This window comes from Mustelus asterias, unplaced genomic scaffold, assembly GCF_964213995.1.
Source record: "Mustelus asterias unplaced genomic scaffold, sMusAst1.hap1.1 HAP1_SCAFFOLD_1884, whole genome shotgun sequence".
Classification (NCBI taxonomy): domain Eukaryota; kingdom Metazoa; phylum Chordata; class Chondrichthyes; order Carcharhiniformes; family Triakidae; genus Mustelus; species Mustelus asterias.
Genome location: NW_027591829.1, coordinates 55,001 through 72,507, shown reverse-complemented (window position 1 = coordinate 72,507; position 17,507 = coordinate 55,001). Strand labels below are relative to the sequence as shown.

The 17,507-nt window shown below is 54.5% G+C and overlaps 1 protein-coding gene across 1 annotated transcript in view; it reads right to left on the bottom strand.

Annotated features, from left to right (window-relative positions):
- Positions 1-556: 556 nt before the first annotated feature.
- Positions 557-17,507, bottom strand: part of LOC144488972 (syntaxin-1B-like) — a 21,503-nt gene continuing 4,552 nt past the window's right edge. The window contains exons 3-7 of the mRNA XM_078206928.1: positions 12,667-12,775; positions 12,489-12,562; positions 7,407-7,544; positions 4,291-4,401; positions 557-700 (exon numbers count right to left, since the gene is read on the bottom strand). Of these exons, the coding sequence (XP_078063054.1) occupies positions 623-700; positions 4,291-4,401; positions 7,407-7,544; positions 12,489-12,562; positions 12,667-12,742 (477 nt within the window). The 5' untranslated portion in view covers positions 12,743-12,775 and the 3' untranslated portion in view covers positions 557-622. The remainder of the gene's footprint in view (positions 701-4,290; positions 4,402-7,406; positions 7,545-12,488; positions 12,563-12,666; positions 12,776-17,507) is intronic.

Genomic DNA, 17,507 nt, shown 5'->3' with positions numbered 1-17,507 from the left:
AGACAGAGAGAGACAGAGAGACACAGAGAGAGAGAGACAGAGAGGGAGAGAGAGAGAGAGACAGAGAGACAGAGACAGAGAGAGACAGAGAGAGAGAGAGACAGAGAGACAGAGAGAGACAGAGAGACACAGAGAGAGAGAGACAGAGAGACAGAGAGGGAGAGAGCGAGAGAGACAGAGAGAGAGAGACAGAGAGAGAGACAGAGAGAGAGAGAGAGACAGAGAGAGAGAGAATTGCAATCTACTTTTGGAGAGTTGGGTTTCTCTCGGATCTGAACAGTTTGGTATAAATTGGGAGTGAGTTCGACAGCAAAATGAGACAGGATGTGGGGTGAGGAGAGAGTGGGGGAGCGGGGAGGGGGAGGGGGAGGGTTGGCGATTGAGAAATAACCTACCAAAAACACACACACGCACACACAGAACAAACCACGTTGGAAAGCAGAAACATCCAGGGCAGGAGACATTCCCCCCACCGGTAACCTTCCTGTACAGACGGCAACTTGGGAAGGGCAGTGATGGTGAGCTGGGAGGGTTGGGGAGGACAGGGGAGTGTGTGTCCTGTTCTTCGTGGGAAGCAGCAGGTGCTGGGTGCTCCTTGCATGCCTGTCCAGCGATGCCACCCTCAGCCAAATATCCCGCCAAAGGTTGAGGCGATTACCACACCCAGAACCACGCAGCAGATAATAATCATTATTTTCTTCTGTGTATTGGAGAGAGGGAACGAGAGAGAGAGAGAGAGAGAGAGAAATGTTAAACAGCTTACAGCACGGGATTAGATACAGAGTAAAGCTCCCTCTACATTGTCCCCCATCAAACACTCCCAGGACAGGTACAGCACGGGGTTAGATACAGAGTAAAGCTCCCTCTACATTGTCCCCCATCAAACACTCCCAGGACAGGTACAGCACGGGGTTAGATACAGAGTAAAGCTCCCTCTACACTGTCCCCCATCAAACACTCCCAGGACAGGTACAGCACGGGGTTAGATACAGAGTAAAGCTCCCTCTACACTGTCCCCATCAAACACTCCCAGGACAGGTACAGCACGGGGTTAGATACAGAGTAAAACTCCCTCTACACTGTCCCCCATCAAACACTCCCAGGACAGGTACAGCACGGGGTTAGATACAGAGTAAAACTCCCTCTACACTGTCCCCCATCAAACACTCCCAGGACAGGTACAGCACGGGGTTAGATACAGAGTAAAGCTCCCTCTACACTGTCCCCCATCAAACACTCCCAGGACAGGTACAGCACGGGGTTAGATACAGAGTAAAACTCCCTCTACACTGTCCCCCATCAAACACTCCCAGGACAGGTACAGCACGGGGTTAGATACAGAGTAAAGCTCCCTCTACACTGTCCCCCATCAAACACTCCCAGGACAGGTACAGCACGGGGTTAGATACAGAGTAAAACTCCCTCTACACTGTCCCCCATCAAACACTCCCAGGACAGGTACCGCACGGGGTTAGATACAGAGTAAAGCTCCCTCTACACTGTCCCCCATCAAACACTCCCAGGACAGGTACAGCACGGGGTTAGATACAGAGTAAAGCTCCCTCTACACTGTCCCCATCAAACACTCCCAGGACAGGTACAGCACGGGGTTAGATACAGAGTAAAGCTCCCTCTACACTGTCCCCATCAAACACTCCCAGGACAGGTACAGCACGGGGTGAGATACAGAGTAAAGCTCCCTCTACACTGTCCCTATCAAACACTCCCAGGACAGGTACAGTACGGGGTTAGATAGAGTAAAGCTCCCTCTACACTGTCCCCATCAAACACGCCCAGGACAGGTACAGCACGGGGTTAGATACAGAGTAAAGCTCCCTCTGCACTGTCCCCCCATCAAACACTCCCAGGACAGGTACAGCACGGGGTTAGGTACAGAGTAAAGCTCCCTCTACACTGTCCCCATCAAACACTCCCAGGACAGGTACAGCACGGGGTTAGATACAGAGTAAAGCTCCCTCTACACTGTCCCTATCAAACACTCCCAGGACAGGTACAGTACGGGGTTAGATAGAGTAAAGCTCCCTCTACACTGTCCCCATCAAACACTCCCAGGACAGGTACAGCACGGGGTTAGATACAGAGTAAAGCTCCCTCTACACTGTCTCCATCAAACACTCCCAGGACAGGTACAGCACGGGGTTAGATACAGAGTAAAGCTCCCTCTACACTGTCCCCCATCAAACACTCCCAGGACAGGTACAGCACGGGGTTAGATACAGAGTAAAGCTCCCTCTACACTGTCCCCATCAAACACTCCCAGGACAGGTACAGCACGGGGTTAGATACAGAGTAAAGCTCCCTCCACACTGTCCCCATCAAACACTCCCAGGACAGGTACAGCACGGGGTTAGATACAGAGTAAAGCTCCCTCCACACTGTCCCCCATCAAACACTCCCAGGACAGGTACAGCACGGGGTTAGATACAGAGTAAAGCTCCCTCTACACTGTCCCCCATCAAACACTCCCAGGACAGGTACAGCACGGGGTTAGATACAGAGTAAAGCTCCCTCTACACTGTCCCCCATCAAACACTCCCAGGACAGGTACAGCACGGGGTTAGATACAGAGTAAAGCTCCCTCTACACTGTCCCCATCAAACACTCCCAGGACAGGTACAGCAAGGGGTTAGATACAGAGTAAAGCTCCCTCTACACTGTCCCCATCAAACACTCCCAGGACAGGTACAGCACGGGGTTAGATACAGAGTAAAGCTCCCTCTACACTGTCCCCATCAAACACTCCCAGGACAGGTACAGCACGGGGTTAGATACAGAGTAAAGCTCCCTCTACACTGTCCCCCATCAAACACTCCCAGGACAGGTACAGCACGGGGTTAGATACAGAGTAAAGCTCCCTCTGCACTGTCCCCCATCAAACACTCCCAGGACAGGTACAGCACGGGGTTAGATACAGAGTGAAGCTCCCTCTACACTGTCCCCCATCAAACACTCCCAGGACAGGTACAGCACGGGGTTAGATACAGAGTAAAGCTCCCTCTACACTGTCCCCATCAAACACTCCCAGGACAGGTACAGCACGGGGTTAGATACAGAGTAAAGCTCCTCTACACTGTCCCCCATCAAACACTCCCAGGACAGGTACAGCACGGGGTTAGATACAGAGTAAAGCTCCCTCTACACTGTCCCCCATCAAACACTCCCAGGACAGGTACAGCACGGTGTTAGATACAGAGTAAAGCTCCCTCTACACTGTCCCCATCAAACACTCCCAGGACAGGGACAGCACAGGGTTAGATACAGAGTAAAGCTCCCTCTACACTGTCCCCATCCAACACTCCCAGGACAGGTACAGCACAGGGTTAGATACAGAGTAAAGCTCCCTCTGCACTGTCCCCATCAAACACTCCCAGGACAGGTACAGCACGGGGTTAGATACAGTGTAAAGCTCCCTCTACACTGTCCCCCATCAAACACTCCCAGGACAGGTACAGCACGGGGTTAGATACAGAGTAAAGCTTCCTCTACACTGTCCCCCATCAAACACTCCCAGGACAGGTACAGCACGGGGTTAGATACAGAGTAAAGCTCCCTCTACACTGTCCCCATCAAACACTCCCAGGACAGGTACAGCACGGGGTTAGATACAGAGTAAAGCTCTCTCTACACTGTCCCCCATCAAACACTCCCAGGACAGGAACAGCACGGGGTTAGATACAGAGTAAAGCTCCCTCTACACTGTCCCCATTAAACACTCCCAGGACAGGTACAGCACGGGGTTAGATACAGAGTAAATCTCCCTCTACACTGTCCCCATCAAACACTCCCAGGACAGGTACAGCACGGGGTTAGATACAGTGTAAAGCTCCCTCTACACTGTCCCCCATCAAACACTCCCAGGACAGGTACAGCACGGGGTTAGATACAGAGTAAAGCTTCCTCTACACTGTCCCCCATCAAACACTCCCAGGACAGGTACAGCACGGGGTTAGATACAGAGTAAAGCTCCCTCTACACTGTCCCCATCAAACACTCCCAGGACAGGTACAGCACGGGGTTAGATACAGAGTAAAGCTCTCTCTACACTGTCCCCCATCAAACACTCCCAGGACAGGAACAGCACGGGGTTAGATACAGAGTAAATCTCCCTCTACACTGTCCCCCATCAAACACTCCCAGGACAGGAACAGCACGGGGTTAGATACAGAGTAAAGCTTCCTCTACACTGTCCCCCATCAAACACTCCCAGGACAGGTACAGCACGGGGTTAGATACAGAGCGATCGATGACCTCCCGTGGTTCTGTACTGACCCGTCGAGCTTTGCTTTGGTACTTGACGGCTTTCTTTGTGTCCGAGACAGCTCTCTCCACATAGTCGACGGAATGGTCCACGTTGTATTCAATCCGGTCAATCATCTCTCCCTGTCAGTTTCGGGATGGCGGTGGGCGGACGGGACGGGGTTTGGAGAGGGTTTGGGTTAAGAGGGAGGTGGTGGGGACAGGAGAGACACAGTTAGACACAACGCTTGTGAGACCGGACCCTACGATCGGGCCCCACACCCTCCCCGGCCCACCTCTCTATGGGTCCCTCTCAATCCAATATTTCCCGCTCCCCCCCCCCCCCGCCCCCCACACCCTCACCCACCGTCTGGTCCAGGGGCTGAGAGGATCGTGTGTCCGTTGCCCCCCCTCATTGGGGTAGCTGATGGGGCAAGTTGGGACGGTGAGGATACCGGCTGGCGAAATTGTCCAAATTCACCAGTAGGCCTGAAATGAAGCCTGGGCCTCAATTTCCTTCTCTCTCCGTGTGCCCCGGAGCCTCTCAAGCCCACACTGGCCGGTGAGATTGGCTAAATTTAGCACAAGGCCCAAAATGAAGCCTGGGCCTCAATATCCAGGCCCTCCCTGTGCGAATGTGGGCTCTGAGTCCCACGCTGGCTGGTGAGGGTGACCAAATTCTGAATTCGGCACGAAATGAAGCCTGGGCCTCAATTTCCCACCCTCCCTTTGTGCAAATGGAGCCTCTTCAAGCGCAGAAGGGCCTGTGAGATTGGCTAAATTTAGCACTAGGCCCGGAATGAATCCTGGGCCTCAATTTCCCGCTTTTTCCTGTGTGCGTATGGAGCCCCTCAAGCGCAGAGGGGCCAATGCGATTGGCTGATTTAGGCCTGGAATGAAGCCTGGGCCTCAATTTCCCGTTCTCCCGCTGTGCCTACGGCGCCTCTCACGCCCAGGAGGGGTGGTGACGTGGCTAAAATAGCGCGAGGCCCAGAATGAAGCCTGGGCCTCAGTTTCCTGCTCTCCCCAAGTGGTCGTTGGGCTTCTCAAACCCAGAAGGGCCGGTTAGAGTCATAGAGTCATAGAGGTTTACAGCATGGAAACAGGCCCTTCGGCCCAACTTGTCCATGCCGCCCCTTTTTAAAAAAAACCCCTAAGCTAATCCCAATTGCCCCCGTTTGGCCCATATCCCTCTATATCCATCGTACCCATGTAACTATCTAAACGCTTTTTAAAAGACAAAATTGTACCCGCCTCTACTACTGCCTCTGGCAGCTCGTTCCAGACACTCACCACCCTCTGTGTGAAAAAACTGCCCCTCTGGACCCTTTTGTATCTCTCCCCTCTCACCTTAAACCTATGCCCTCTCGTTTTAGACTCCCCTACCTTTAGGAAAAAATATTGACTATCTAGCTGATCTCATTATTTTATAGACCTCTATAAGATCACCCCTCAGCCTCCTACGCTCCAGAGAAAAAAGTCCCAGTCTATCCAGCCTCTCCCTATAACTCAAACCATCAAGTCCCGGTAGCATCCTAGTAAATCTTTTCTGCACTCTTTCGAGTTTAATAATATCCTTTCTATAATTAGGTGACCAGAACTGTACACAGTATTCCAAAGTGTGGCCTTACCAATGTCTTGTACAACTTCAACAAGACGTCCCAACTCCTGTATTCAATGTTCTGACCGATGAAACCAAGCATGCCGAATGCCTTCTTCACCACTCTGTCCACCTGTGACTCCACTTTCAAGGAGCTATGAACATGTACCCCTAGATCTCTTTGTTCTGTAACTCTCCCCAACGCCCGACCATTAACTGAGTAAGTCCTGCCCTGGTTCAATCTACCAAAATGCATCACTTCACATTTATCTAAATTAAACTCCATCTGCCATTCGTCAGCCCACTGGCCCAATTGATCAAGATCCCGTTGCAATTGGAGATAACTTTCTTCACTGTCCACTCTGCCACCAATCTTGGTGTCATCTGCAAACTTACTAACCATGCCCCCTATATTCTCATCCAAATCATTAATATAAATGACAAATAACAGTGGACCCTGCACTGATCCCTGAGGCACACCGCTGGTCACAGGTCTCCAGTTTGAAAAACAACTCTCTACAACCACCCTCTGGCTTCTGTCAAGAAGCCAATTTTGTATCCATTTAGATACCTCACCCTGGATCCCGTGAGATTTAACTTTATGCAACAACCTACCATGCGGTACCTTGTCAAAGGCCTTGCTAAAGTCCATGTAGACAACATCAACTGCACTGCCCTCATCGACCTTCTTGGTTACCCCTTCAAAAAACTCAATCAAATTTGTGAGACATGATTTTCCACTCACAAAGCCATGCTGACTGTCCCTAATCAGTCCTTGCATCTCTAAATGCCTGCAGATCCTGTCTCTCAAAATACCTTCCAACAACTTACCCACCACAGATGTGAGGCTCACCGGCCTGTAGTTCCCAGGCTTTTCCCTGCAGCCCTTTTTAAACAAAGGCACAACATTTGCCACCCTCCAATCTTCAGGCACCTCACCCGTGACTATCGATGATTCAAATATCTCGGCTGGGGGTCCCGCAATTTCATCCCTAGCCTCCCACAATGTCCTGGGATACACTTCATCAGGTCCCGGGGATTTAACTAACTTGATGCGCTTTAAGATTTCCAGCACCACCTCCTCTGTAATATGAACACTCCTCAAGACATCACTATTTATTTCCCCAAGTTCCCTAACATCCAGGCTTTTCTCAACAGTAAATACTGATGAGAAATATTCATTTAGGATCTCACCCATCTCTTGTGGATCCACACATAGATGACCTTGTTGATCCTTAAGAGGCCCTACTCTTTTAGAGTGACTAATTTTGGCCTAGGCCCGGAATGAAACTTGGGCCTCAATTTCACGCTCTCCCCGTGTGCTAATGGGGCCTCACAAGCCCAGGAGGACCGGTTGGGGCAACTAATTTAGCCTTAGGCCCGGAATAAAGCTTAGGCCTCAATTTCTAGCTCCCCCCATGTGTGGATGGTGGGGTTCTCAATCACACACTGGCCGGTGAGATTGGCTAAATTTAGCACTAGGCCCGGAATGAAGCCTGGGCCTTTCCCAGCGGCCCGGCTGGGGGTGGGGGGAGGGGTAAGTTCTCACCTGGCTCTCCACGAGCATCGCCATGTCGACGAACATGTCGTGAAGTTCCCGAATGCTGTTCTCCAGTTTGATAATCTCGGTGTGTCGCGTCTCGATCTCGTTCAGGGCTTGCTTGGTGATCTTGGAGTCCATGGTGATCTGCGGGGATGGAGTGGCGGGGGGCGGGGGGGGGGAGGGAGAGAGGGAGAGGTGGGGGGGAAGATGGGGGGGGAGGGAGAGAGGGAGAGGGAGAGAGGGGGGAAAGAGGAGGGGAAGGAGAGAGGAAGATGGAGATGTTACCAAGAGAAGGAAAGGGCATTCAAAAAGGTCGGGGTGACCCCTAACAGCCCCCCCACCCCCGACCAAGCTCCCTGCACATCCCCCCTTCACCCATCATCGTGTCCCCCGCACTCGCTCTCCCCCCTTGGAACGGCAACACAAATTTAATCTCGTCCAGCCCCTCCCACTTTCCCTATCTCTGTAACCTTCTCCAGACCCGACACCCCTCCCTATCTCTGTAACCTTCTCCAGACCCGACACCCCTCCCTATCTCTGTAACCTCCTCTAGCCCCTACACCCCTTCCTATCTCTGTAACCTTCTCCAGATCCTACACCCCCTCCCTATCTCTGAAACCTCCTCCAGCCCCCTACACCCCTCCCTATCTCTGTAACCTCCTCCAGCCCCTACACCCCCCCTATCTCTGTAACCTCCTCCAGCCCCCTACACCCCCTCCCTATCTCTGTAACCTCCTCCAGCCCCTACACCCCCTCCCTATCTCTGTAACCTCCTCCAGCCCCTACACCCCTCCCTATCTCTGTAACCTCCTCCAGCCCCTACACCCCCTCCCTGTCTTTGTAACCTCCTCCAGCCCCTACACCCCCTCCCTATCTCTGTAACCTCCTCCAGCCCCTACACCCCTCCCTATCTCTGTAACCTCCTCCAGCCCCCTACACCCCCTCCCTATCTCTATAACCTCCTCCAGCCCCCTACACCCCCTCCCTATCTCTGTAACCTCCTCCAGCCCCTACACCCCCTCCCTATCTCTGTAACCTCCTCCAGCCCCTACACCCCCTCCCTATCTCTGTAACCCCCTCCAGCCCCTACACCCCCTCCCTATCTCTGTAACCTCCTCCAGCCCCTACACCCCTCCCTATCTCTGTAACCTCCTCCAGCCCCCTACACCCCTCCCTATCTCTGTAACCCCCTCCAGCCCCTACACCCCCTCCCTATCTCTGTAACCCCCTCCAGCCCCTACACCCCCTCCCTGTCTCTGTAACCTCCTCCAGCCCCCTACACTCCCTCCCTATCTCTGTAACCCCCTCCAGCCCCTACACTCCCTCCCTATCTCTGTAACCTCCTCCAGCCCCTACACCCCCTCCCTGTCTCTGTAACCTCCTCCAGCCCCTACATCCCCTCCCTATCTCTGTAACCTCCTCCAGCCCCTACACCCCCTCCCTATCTCTGTAACCTCCTCCAGTCCCTACACCCCCTCCCTATCTCTGTAACCTCCTCCAGCCCCTACGCCCCCTCCCTATCTCTGTAACCTTCTCCAGCCCCTACATCCCCTCCCTATCTCTGTAACCTCCTCCAGCCCCTACACCCCCTCCCTATCTCTGTAACCTCCTCCAGCCCCTACGCCCCCTCCCTATCTCTGTAACCTCCTCCAGCCCCTACATCCCCTCCCTATCTCTGTAACCTCCTCCAGCCCCCTACACCCCCCTCCCTATATCTGTAACCCCCTCCAGCCCCTACACTCCCTCCCTATCTCTGTAACCTCCTCCAGCCCCTACACCCCCTCCCTATCTCTGTAACCTCCTCCAGCCCCCTACACCCCCTCCCTATCTCTGTAACTACCTCCAGCCCCGTACACCCCCTCCCTATCTCTGTAACCTCCTCCAGCCCCTACACCCCCTCCCTATCTCTGTAACCTCCTCCAGCCCCTACACCCCTCCCGATCCCTGTAACTTCCTCCAGCCCCCTACACCCCCTCCCTATCTCTGTAACCTCCTCCAGCCCCTACACCCCTCCCTATCCCTGTAACTTCCTCCAGCCCCCTACACCCCCTCCCTATCTCTGTAACCTCCTCCAGCCCCTACACCCCTCCCTATCTCTGTAACCTCCTCCAGCCCCTACACCCCTCCCTATCTCTGTAACCTCCTCCAGCCCCTACACCCCTCCCTATCTCTGTAACCTCCTACGACCCTCCGAGATCTCGGCCCTGCTCCAATTCCGGCCTCTCGAGCATCCCCCGATTCCCATCGCTCCGCCATTGGCGGCCGTGCCTTCAGCTGCCTCGGGGGCCACAAGCTCTGGAATCCCCTCCCTGAACCTCCCCACCTCCCTCTTTGTCACTGCTTCTCTCACTCTCTTACTGTCTCAGGGGGTCCCTGATGGAGAGACTCCCTCTTTAACAGGGGAGTCCCTGACGGAGAGACTCTCTCTTTAACAAGTGTCCCTGACGGAGAGACTCCCTCTTTAACAGGGGTCTCTGATGGAGAGATTCCCTCTTTAACAGGAGTCCCTGACCGAGAGATTCCCTCTTTAACAGGGGTCCCTGACGGAGAGACTCCCTCTTTAACAGGGGAGTCCCTGACGGAGAGACTCTCTCTTTAACAAGTGTCCCTGACGGAGAGACTCCCTCTTTAACAGGGGAGTCCCTGATGGAGAGACTCCCTCTTTAACAGGGGTCTCTGATGGAGAGATTCCCTCTTTAACAGGGGTCCCTGACCGAGAGATTCCCTCTTTATCAGGGGAGTCCCTGGCGGAGAGACTCCCTCTTTAACAGGGGTCTCTGATGGAGAGATTCCCTCTTTAACAAGTGTCCCTGACGGAGAGACTCCCTCTTTAACAGGGGTCCCTGACGGAGAGACTCCCTCTTTAACAGGAGTCCCTGACGGAGAGACTCCCTCTTTAACAGGGGTCCCTGACGGAGAGACTCCCTCTTTAACAGGGGTCTCTGATGGAGAGATTCCCTATTTAACAGGAGTCCCTGACGGAGAGACTCCCTCTTTAACAGGGGTCTCTGATGGAGAGATTCCCTATTTAACAGGAGTCCCTGACGGAGAGACTCCCTCTTTAACAGGGGTCCCTGACAGAGAGACTCCCTCTTTAACAGGAGTCCCTGACGGAGAGACTCCCTCTTTAACAGGGGTCTCTGATGGAGAGATTCCCTATTTAACAGGAGTCCCTGACGGAGAGACTCCCCCTTTAACAGGGGTCCCTGACAGAGAGACTCCCTCTTTAACAGGGGTCTCTGATGGAGAGATTCCCTATTTAACAGGAGTCCCTGACGGAGAGACTCCCTCTTTAACAGGAGTCCCTGACGGAGAGACTCCCTCTTTAACAGGGGTCTCTGATGGAGAGATTCCCTATTTAACAGGAGTCCCTGACGGAGAGACTCCCTCTTTAACAGGGGTCCCTGACGGAGAGACTCCCTCTTTAACAGGGGAGTGAGTCCCTGACGGAGAGACTCCATCTTTAACAGGGGAGTCCCTGACGGAGACACTCTCTCTTTAACAGGAGAGTGAGTCCCTGACGGAGAGACTCCCTCTTTAACAGGGGAGTCCCTGACGGAGAGACTCCCTCTTTAACAGGGGAGTGAGTCCCTGACGGAGAGACTCCATCTTTAACAGGGGAGTCCCTGACGGAGAGACTCTCTCTTTAACAGGAGAGTGAGTCCCTGACGGAGAGACTCCCTCTTTAACAGGGGTCACTGACGGAGAGACTCCCTCTTGAACAGGAGTCCCTGACGGAGAGACTCCCTCTTTAACAGGGATCCCTGACGTAGAGACTCCCTCTTTAACAGGGGAGTCCCTGATGGAGAGACTCCCTCTTTAACAGGGGAGTCCCTGACGGAGAGACTCCCTCTTTAACAGGGGTCCCTGGCGGAGAGACTCCCTCTTTAACAGGGGTCTCTGATGGAGAGACTCCCTCTTTAACAGGGGAGTCCCTGACGGAGAGACTCTCTCTTTAACAAGTGTCCCTGACGGAGAGACTCCCTCTTTAACAGGGGTCTCTGATGGAGAGATTCCCTCTTTAACAGGGGTCCCTGACGGAGAGACTCCCTCTTTCACAGGAGTCCCTGACGGAGAGACTCCCTCTTTAACAGGGGTCCCGGACGGAGAGACTCCCTCTTTAACAGGGGTCTCTGATGGAGAGACTCCCTCTTTAACAGGGATCCCTGATGGAGAGATTCCCTCTTTAATAGGAGTCCCTGACAGAGAGACTTCCTGTTTAACAGGGGAGTGAGTCCCTGACGGAGAGACTCCCTCTTTAACAGGGGAGTCCCTGACGGACAGATTCCCTCTTTAACAGGAGTCACTGACGGAGAGACTCCCTCTTTAACAGGAGTCCCTGACGGAGAGACTCCCTCTTTAACAGGGGTCTCTGACAGAGAGACTCCCTCTTTAACAGGAGTCCCTGATGGAGAGACTCTCTCTTTAACAGGAGAGTGAGTCCCTGACGGAGATGCTCCCTCTTTAACAGGGGTCTCTGACGGAGAGACTCCCTCTTTAACAGGAGTCACTGACGGAGAGACTCCCTCTTTAACAGGGGTCTCTGACGGAGAGACTCCCTCTTTAACAGGAGTCACTGACGGAGAGACTCCCTCTTTAACAGGAGAGTGAGTCCCTGACGGAGAGACTCCCTCTTTAACAGGGGTCTCTGACGGAGAGACTCCCTCTTTAACAGGGGTCCCTGACGGAGAGACTCCCTCTTTAACAGGGGTCTCTGACGGAGAGACTCCCTCTTTAACAGGGGTCCCTGACGGAGAGACTCCCTCTTTAACAGGAGTCACTGACGGAGAGACTCCCTCTTTAACAGGAGTCCCTGACAGAGAGACTCCCTCTTTAATAGGAGTCCCTGACAGTGAGACTCCCTTTTTAACAGGGGAGTCCCTGATGGAGAGACTCCCTCTTTAACAGGAGTCCCTGACAGAGAGACTCCCTCTTTAACAGGGAGTCCCTGAGGGAGAGGCTCCCTCTTTAACAGGAGTCCCTGACAGAGAGACTCCCTCTTTAACAGGAGTCCCTGACAGAGAGACTCCCTGTTTAACAGGGGAGTCTCTGACGGAGAGACTTTTTGACACAGAGAAGGAAACTCACATCATCGGTGAAGATGGCTAATTTGCCGCTTTCCAACATGTCTTCCAGTTCCTCGTTCGTGGTGGTCCGTCCAGCTGTGGGGGGGAGGGCACAGAGAGAGATCGAGTCAGTGTCTGTGATCGGGGATCGGGGAGGGATGTCCGCACCCCGGGACTGTGACCAGCCCGTCACTACTCACTGATTTCCAGCTGCCTCTGTATCCTGTCCTTGCAGCGATCCCGATATTTGGATTGAGTTGCATTATATTCCGTCATAACTTCCACAAACTTACGCGAAAGCGTGGAATGCTGCAGAGAGAGAGAGAGAGAGCGGTTAACTCCAAACCCACTCACACCCGGACCCAGAGGGTGGAAAGGACAGTGTATCTAACGCACTGTGACACCCGGTCCCAGAGGGGGAAAGGACAGTGTATCTAACGCACTGTGACACCCGGTCCCAGAGGGGGAAAGGACAGTGTATCTAACGCACTGTGACACCCGGTCCCAGAGTGGGAAAGGACAGTGTATCTAACGCACTGTGACACCCGGTCCCAGAGGGGGAAAGGACAGTGTATCTAACGCACTGTGACACCCGGTCCCAGAGGGGGAAAGGACAGTGTATCTAACGCACTGTGACACCCGGTCCCAGAGGGGGAAAGGACAGTGTATCTAACGCACTGTGACACCCGGTCCCAGAGGGGGAAAGGACAGTGTATCGAACGCACTGTGACACCCGGTCCCAGAGGGGGAAAGGACAGTGTATCTAAAGCACTGTGACACCCGGTCCCAGAGGGGGAAAGGACAGTGTATCTAACGCACTGTGACACCCGGTCCCAGAGGGGGAAGGACAGTGTATCTAACGCACTGTGACACCCAGTCCCAGAGGGGGGAAAGGACAGTGTATCTAACGCACTGTGACACCCGGTCCCAGAGGGGGAAAGGACAGTGTATCTAACGCACTGTGACACCCGGTCCCAGAGGGGGAAAGGACAGTGTATCTAACGCACTGTGACACCCGGTCCCAGAGGGGGAAAGGACAGTGTATCTAACGCACTGTGACACCCGGTCCCAGAGGGGGAAAGGACAGTGTATCTAACGCACTGTGACACCCGGTCCCAGAGGGGGAAAGGACAGTGTATCTAACGCACTGTGACACCCGGTCCCAGAGGGGGAAAGGACAGTGTATCTAACGCACTGTGACACCCGGTCCCAGAGGGGGAAAGGACAGTGTATCTAACGCACTGTGACACGCGGTCCCAGAGGGGGGAAAGGACAGTGTATCTAACGCACTGTGACACCCGGACCCAGAGGGGGAAAGGACAGTGTATCGAACGCACTGTGACACCCGGTCCCAGAGGGGGAAAGGACAGTGTATCTAAAGCACTGTGACACCCGGTCCCAGAGGGGGAAAGGACAGTGTATCTAACGCACTGTGACACCCGGTCCCAGAGGGGGGAAAGGACAGTGTATCTAACGCACTGTGACACCCGGTCCCAGAGGGGGAAAGGACAGTGTATCTAACGCACTGTGACACCCGGACCCAGAGGGGGAAAGGACAGTGTATCGAACGCACTGTGACACCCGGTCCCAGAGGGGGAAAGGACAGTGTATCTAAAGCACTGTGACACCCGGTCCCAGAGGGGGAAAGGACAGTGTATCTAACGCACTGTGACACCCGGTCCCAGAGGGGGGAAAGGACAGTGTATCTAACGCACTGTGACACCCGGACCCAGAGGGGGAAAGGACAGTGTATCGAACGCACTGTGACACCCGGTCCCAGAGGGGGAAAGGACAGTGTATCTAAAGCACTGTGACACCCGGTCCCAGAGGGGGAAAGGACAGTGTATCTAACGCACTGTGACACCCGGTCCCAGAGGGGGGAAAGGACAGTGTATCTAACGCACTGTGACACCCGGTCCCAGAGGGGGAAAGGACAGTGTATCTAACGCACTGTGACACCCGGTCCCAGAGGGGGAAAGTACAGTGTATCTAACGCACTGTGACACCCGGTCCCAGAGGGGGAAAGGACAGTGTATCTAACGCACTGTGACACGCGGTCCCAGAGGGGGGAAAGGACAGTGTATCTAACGCACTGTGACACCCGGTCCCAGAGGGGGAAAGGACAGTGTATCTAACGCACTGTGACACCCGGTCCCAGAGGGGGAAAGGACAGTGTATCTAACGCACTGTGACACCCGGACCCAGAGGGGGAAAGGACAGTGTATCTAACGCACTGTGACACGCGGTCCCAGAGGGGGGAAAGGACAGTGTATCTAACGCACTGTGACACCCGGTCCCAGAGGGGGAAAGGACAGTGTATCTAACGCACTGTGACACCCGGCCCGAGAGGGGGAAAGGACAGTGTATCTAACGCACTGTGACACCCGGTCCCAGAGGGGGAAAGGACAGTGTATCTAACGCACTGTGACACCCGGTCCCAGAGGGGGAAAGGACAGTGTATCTAACGCACTGTGACACCCGGACCCAGAGGGGGAAAGGACAGTGTATCTAATGCACTGTGACACCCGGTCCCAGAGGGGGAAAGGACAGTGTATCTAACGCACTGTGACACCCGGTCCCAGAGGGGGAAAGGATAGTGTATCTAACTCTCTGTGACACCCGGTCCCAGAGGGGGAAAGGACAGTGTATCTAACGCACAGTGACACCCGGTCCCAGAGGGGGAAAGGACAGTGTATCTAACGCACTGTGACACCCGGTCCCAGAGGGGGAAAGGACAGTGTATCTAACGCACTGTGACACCTGGTCCCAGAGGGGGAAAGGACAGTGTATCTAACGCACTGTGACACCCGGTCCCAGAGGGGGAAAGGATAGTGTATCTAACACACTGTGACACCCGGTCCCAGAGGGGGAAAGGACAGTGTATCTAACGCACTGTGACACCCGGTCCCAGAGGGGGAAAGGACAGTGTATATAACGCACTGTGACACCTGGTCCCAGAGGGGGAAAGGACAGTGTATCTAACGCACTGTGACACCCGGACCCAGAGGGGGAAAGGACAGTGTATCTAACGCACTGTGACACCCGGTCCCAGAGGGGGAAAGGTCAGTGTATCTAACGCACTGTGACACCCGGTCCCAGTGGGGGAAATGACAGTGTATCTAACGCACTGTGACACCCGGTCCCAGAGGGGGGAAGGACAGTGTATCTAACGCACTGTGACACCCGGTCCCAGAGGGGGAAAGGACAGTGTATCTAACGCACTGTGACACCCGGACCCAGAGGGGGAAAGGACAGTGCATCTAACGCACTGTGACACCCGGTCCCAGAGGGGGAAAGGACAGTGTATCTAACGCACTGTGACACCTGGTCCCAGAGGGGGAAAGGACAGTGTATCTAACGCACTGTGACACCCGGTCCCAGAGGGGGAAAGGACAGTGTATCTAACGCACTGTGACACCCGGTCCCAGAGGGGGAAAGGACAGTGTATCTAACGCACTGTGACACCCGGTCCCAGAGGGGGAAAGGACAGTGTATCTAACGCACTGTGACACCCGGTCCCAGAGGGGGAAAGGACAGTGTATCTAACGCACTGTGACACCTGGTCCCAGAGGGGGAAAGGACAGTGTATCTAACGCACTGTGACACCCGGTCCCAGAGGGGGAAAGGACAGTGTATCTAACACACTGTGACACCCGGTCCCAGAGGGGGAAAGGACAGTGTATCTAACGCACTGTGACACCCGGTCCCAGAGGGGGAAAGGACAGTGTATCTAATGCACTGTGACACCTGGTCCCAGAGGGGGAAAGGACAGTGTATCTAACGCACTGTGACACCCGGACCCAGAGGGGGAATTGACAGTGTATCTAACGCACTGTGACACCCGGTCCCAGAGGGGGAAAGGACAGTGTATCTAACGCACTGTGACACCCGGTCCCAGAGGGGGAAAGGACAGTGTATCTAACGCACTGTGACACCCGGTCCCAGAGGGGGGAAGGACAGTGTATCTAACGCACTGTGACACCCGGTCCCAGAGGGGGAAAGGACAGTGTATCTAACGCACTGTGACACCCGGTCCCAGAGGGGGAAAGGACAGTGTATCTAACGCACTGTGACACCCGGTCCCAGAGGGGGAAAGGACAGTGTATCTAACGCACTGTGACACCCGGTCCCAGAGGGGGAAAGGACAGTGTATCTAACGCACTGTGACACCCGGTCCCAGAGGGGGAAAGGACAGTGTATCTAATGCACTGTGACACCTGGTCCCAGAGGGGGAAAGGACAGTGTATCTAACGCACTGTGACACCCGGACCCAGAGGGGGAAAGGACAGTGTATCTAACGCACTGTGACACGCGGTTCCAGAGGGGGAAAGGACAGTGTATCTAACGCACTGTGACACCCGGTCCCAGAGGGGGAAAGGACAGTGTATCTAACGCACTGTGACACCCGGTCCCAGAGGGGGGAAAGGACAGTGTATCTAACGCACTTTGACACCCGGTCCCAGAGGGGGAAAGGACAGTGTATCTAACGCACTGTGACACCCGGTCCCAGAGGGGGAAAGGACAGTGTATCTAACGCACTGTGACACCCGGTCCCAGAGGGGGAAAGGACAGTGTATCTAACGCACTGTGACACCCGGTCCCAGAGGGGGAAAGGACAGTGTATCTAACGCACTGTGACACCCAGTCCCAGAGGGGGAAAGGACAGTGTATCTAATGCACTGTGACACCCGGTCCCAGAGGGGGAAAGGACAGTGTATCTAATGCACTGTAACACCCAGTCCCAGAGGGGGGAAAGGACAGTGTATCTAACGCACTGCGACACCTGGTCCCAGAGGGGGAAAGGACAGTGTATCTAACGCACTGCGACACCCGGTCCCAGAGGGGGAAAGGACAGTGTATCTAACGCACTGTGACACCCGGTCCCAGAGGGGGAAAGGACGGTGTATCTAACGCACTGTGACACCCGGTCCCAGAGGGGGAAAGGACGGTGTATCTAACGCACTGTGACACCTGGTCCCAGAGGGGGAAAGGACAGTGTATCTAACGCACTGTGACACCCGGTCCCAGAGGGGGAAAGGAC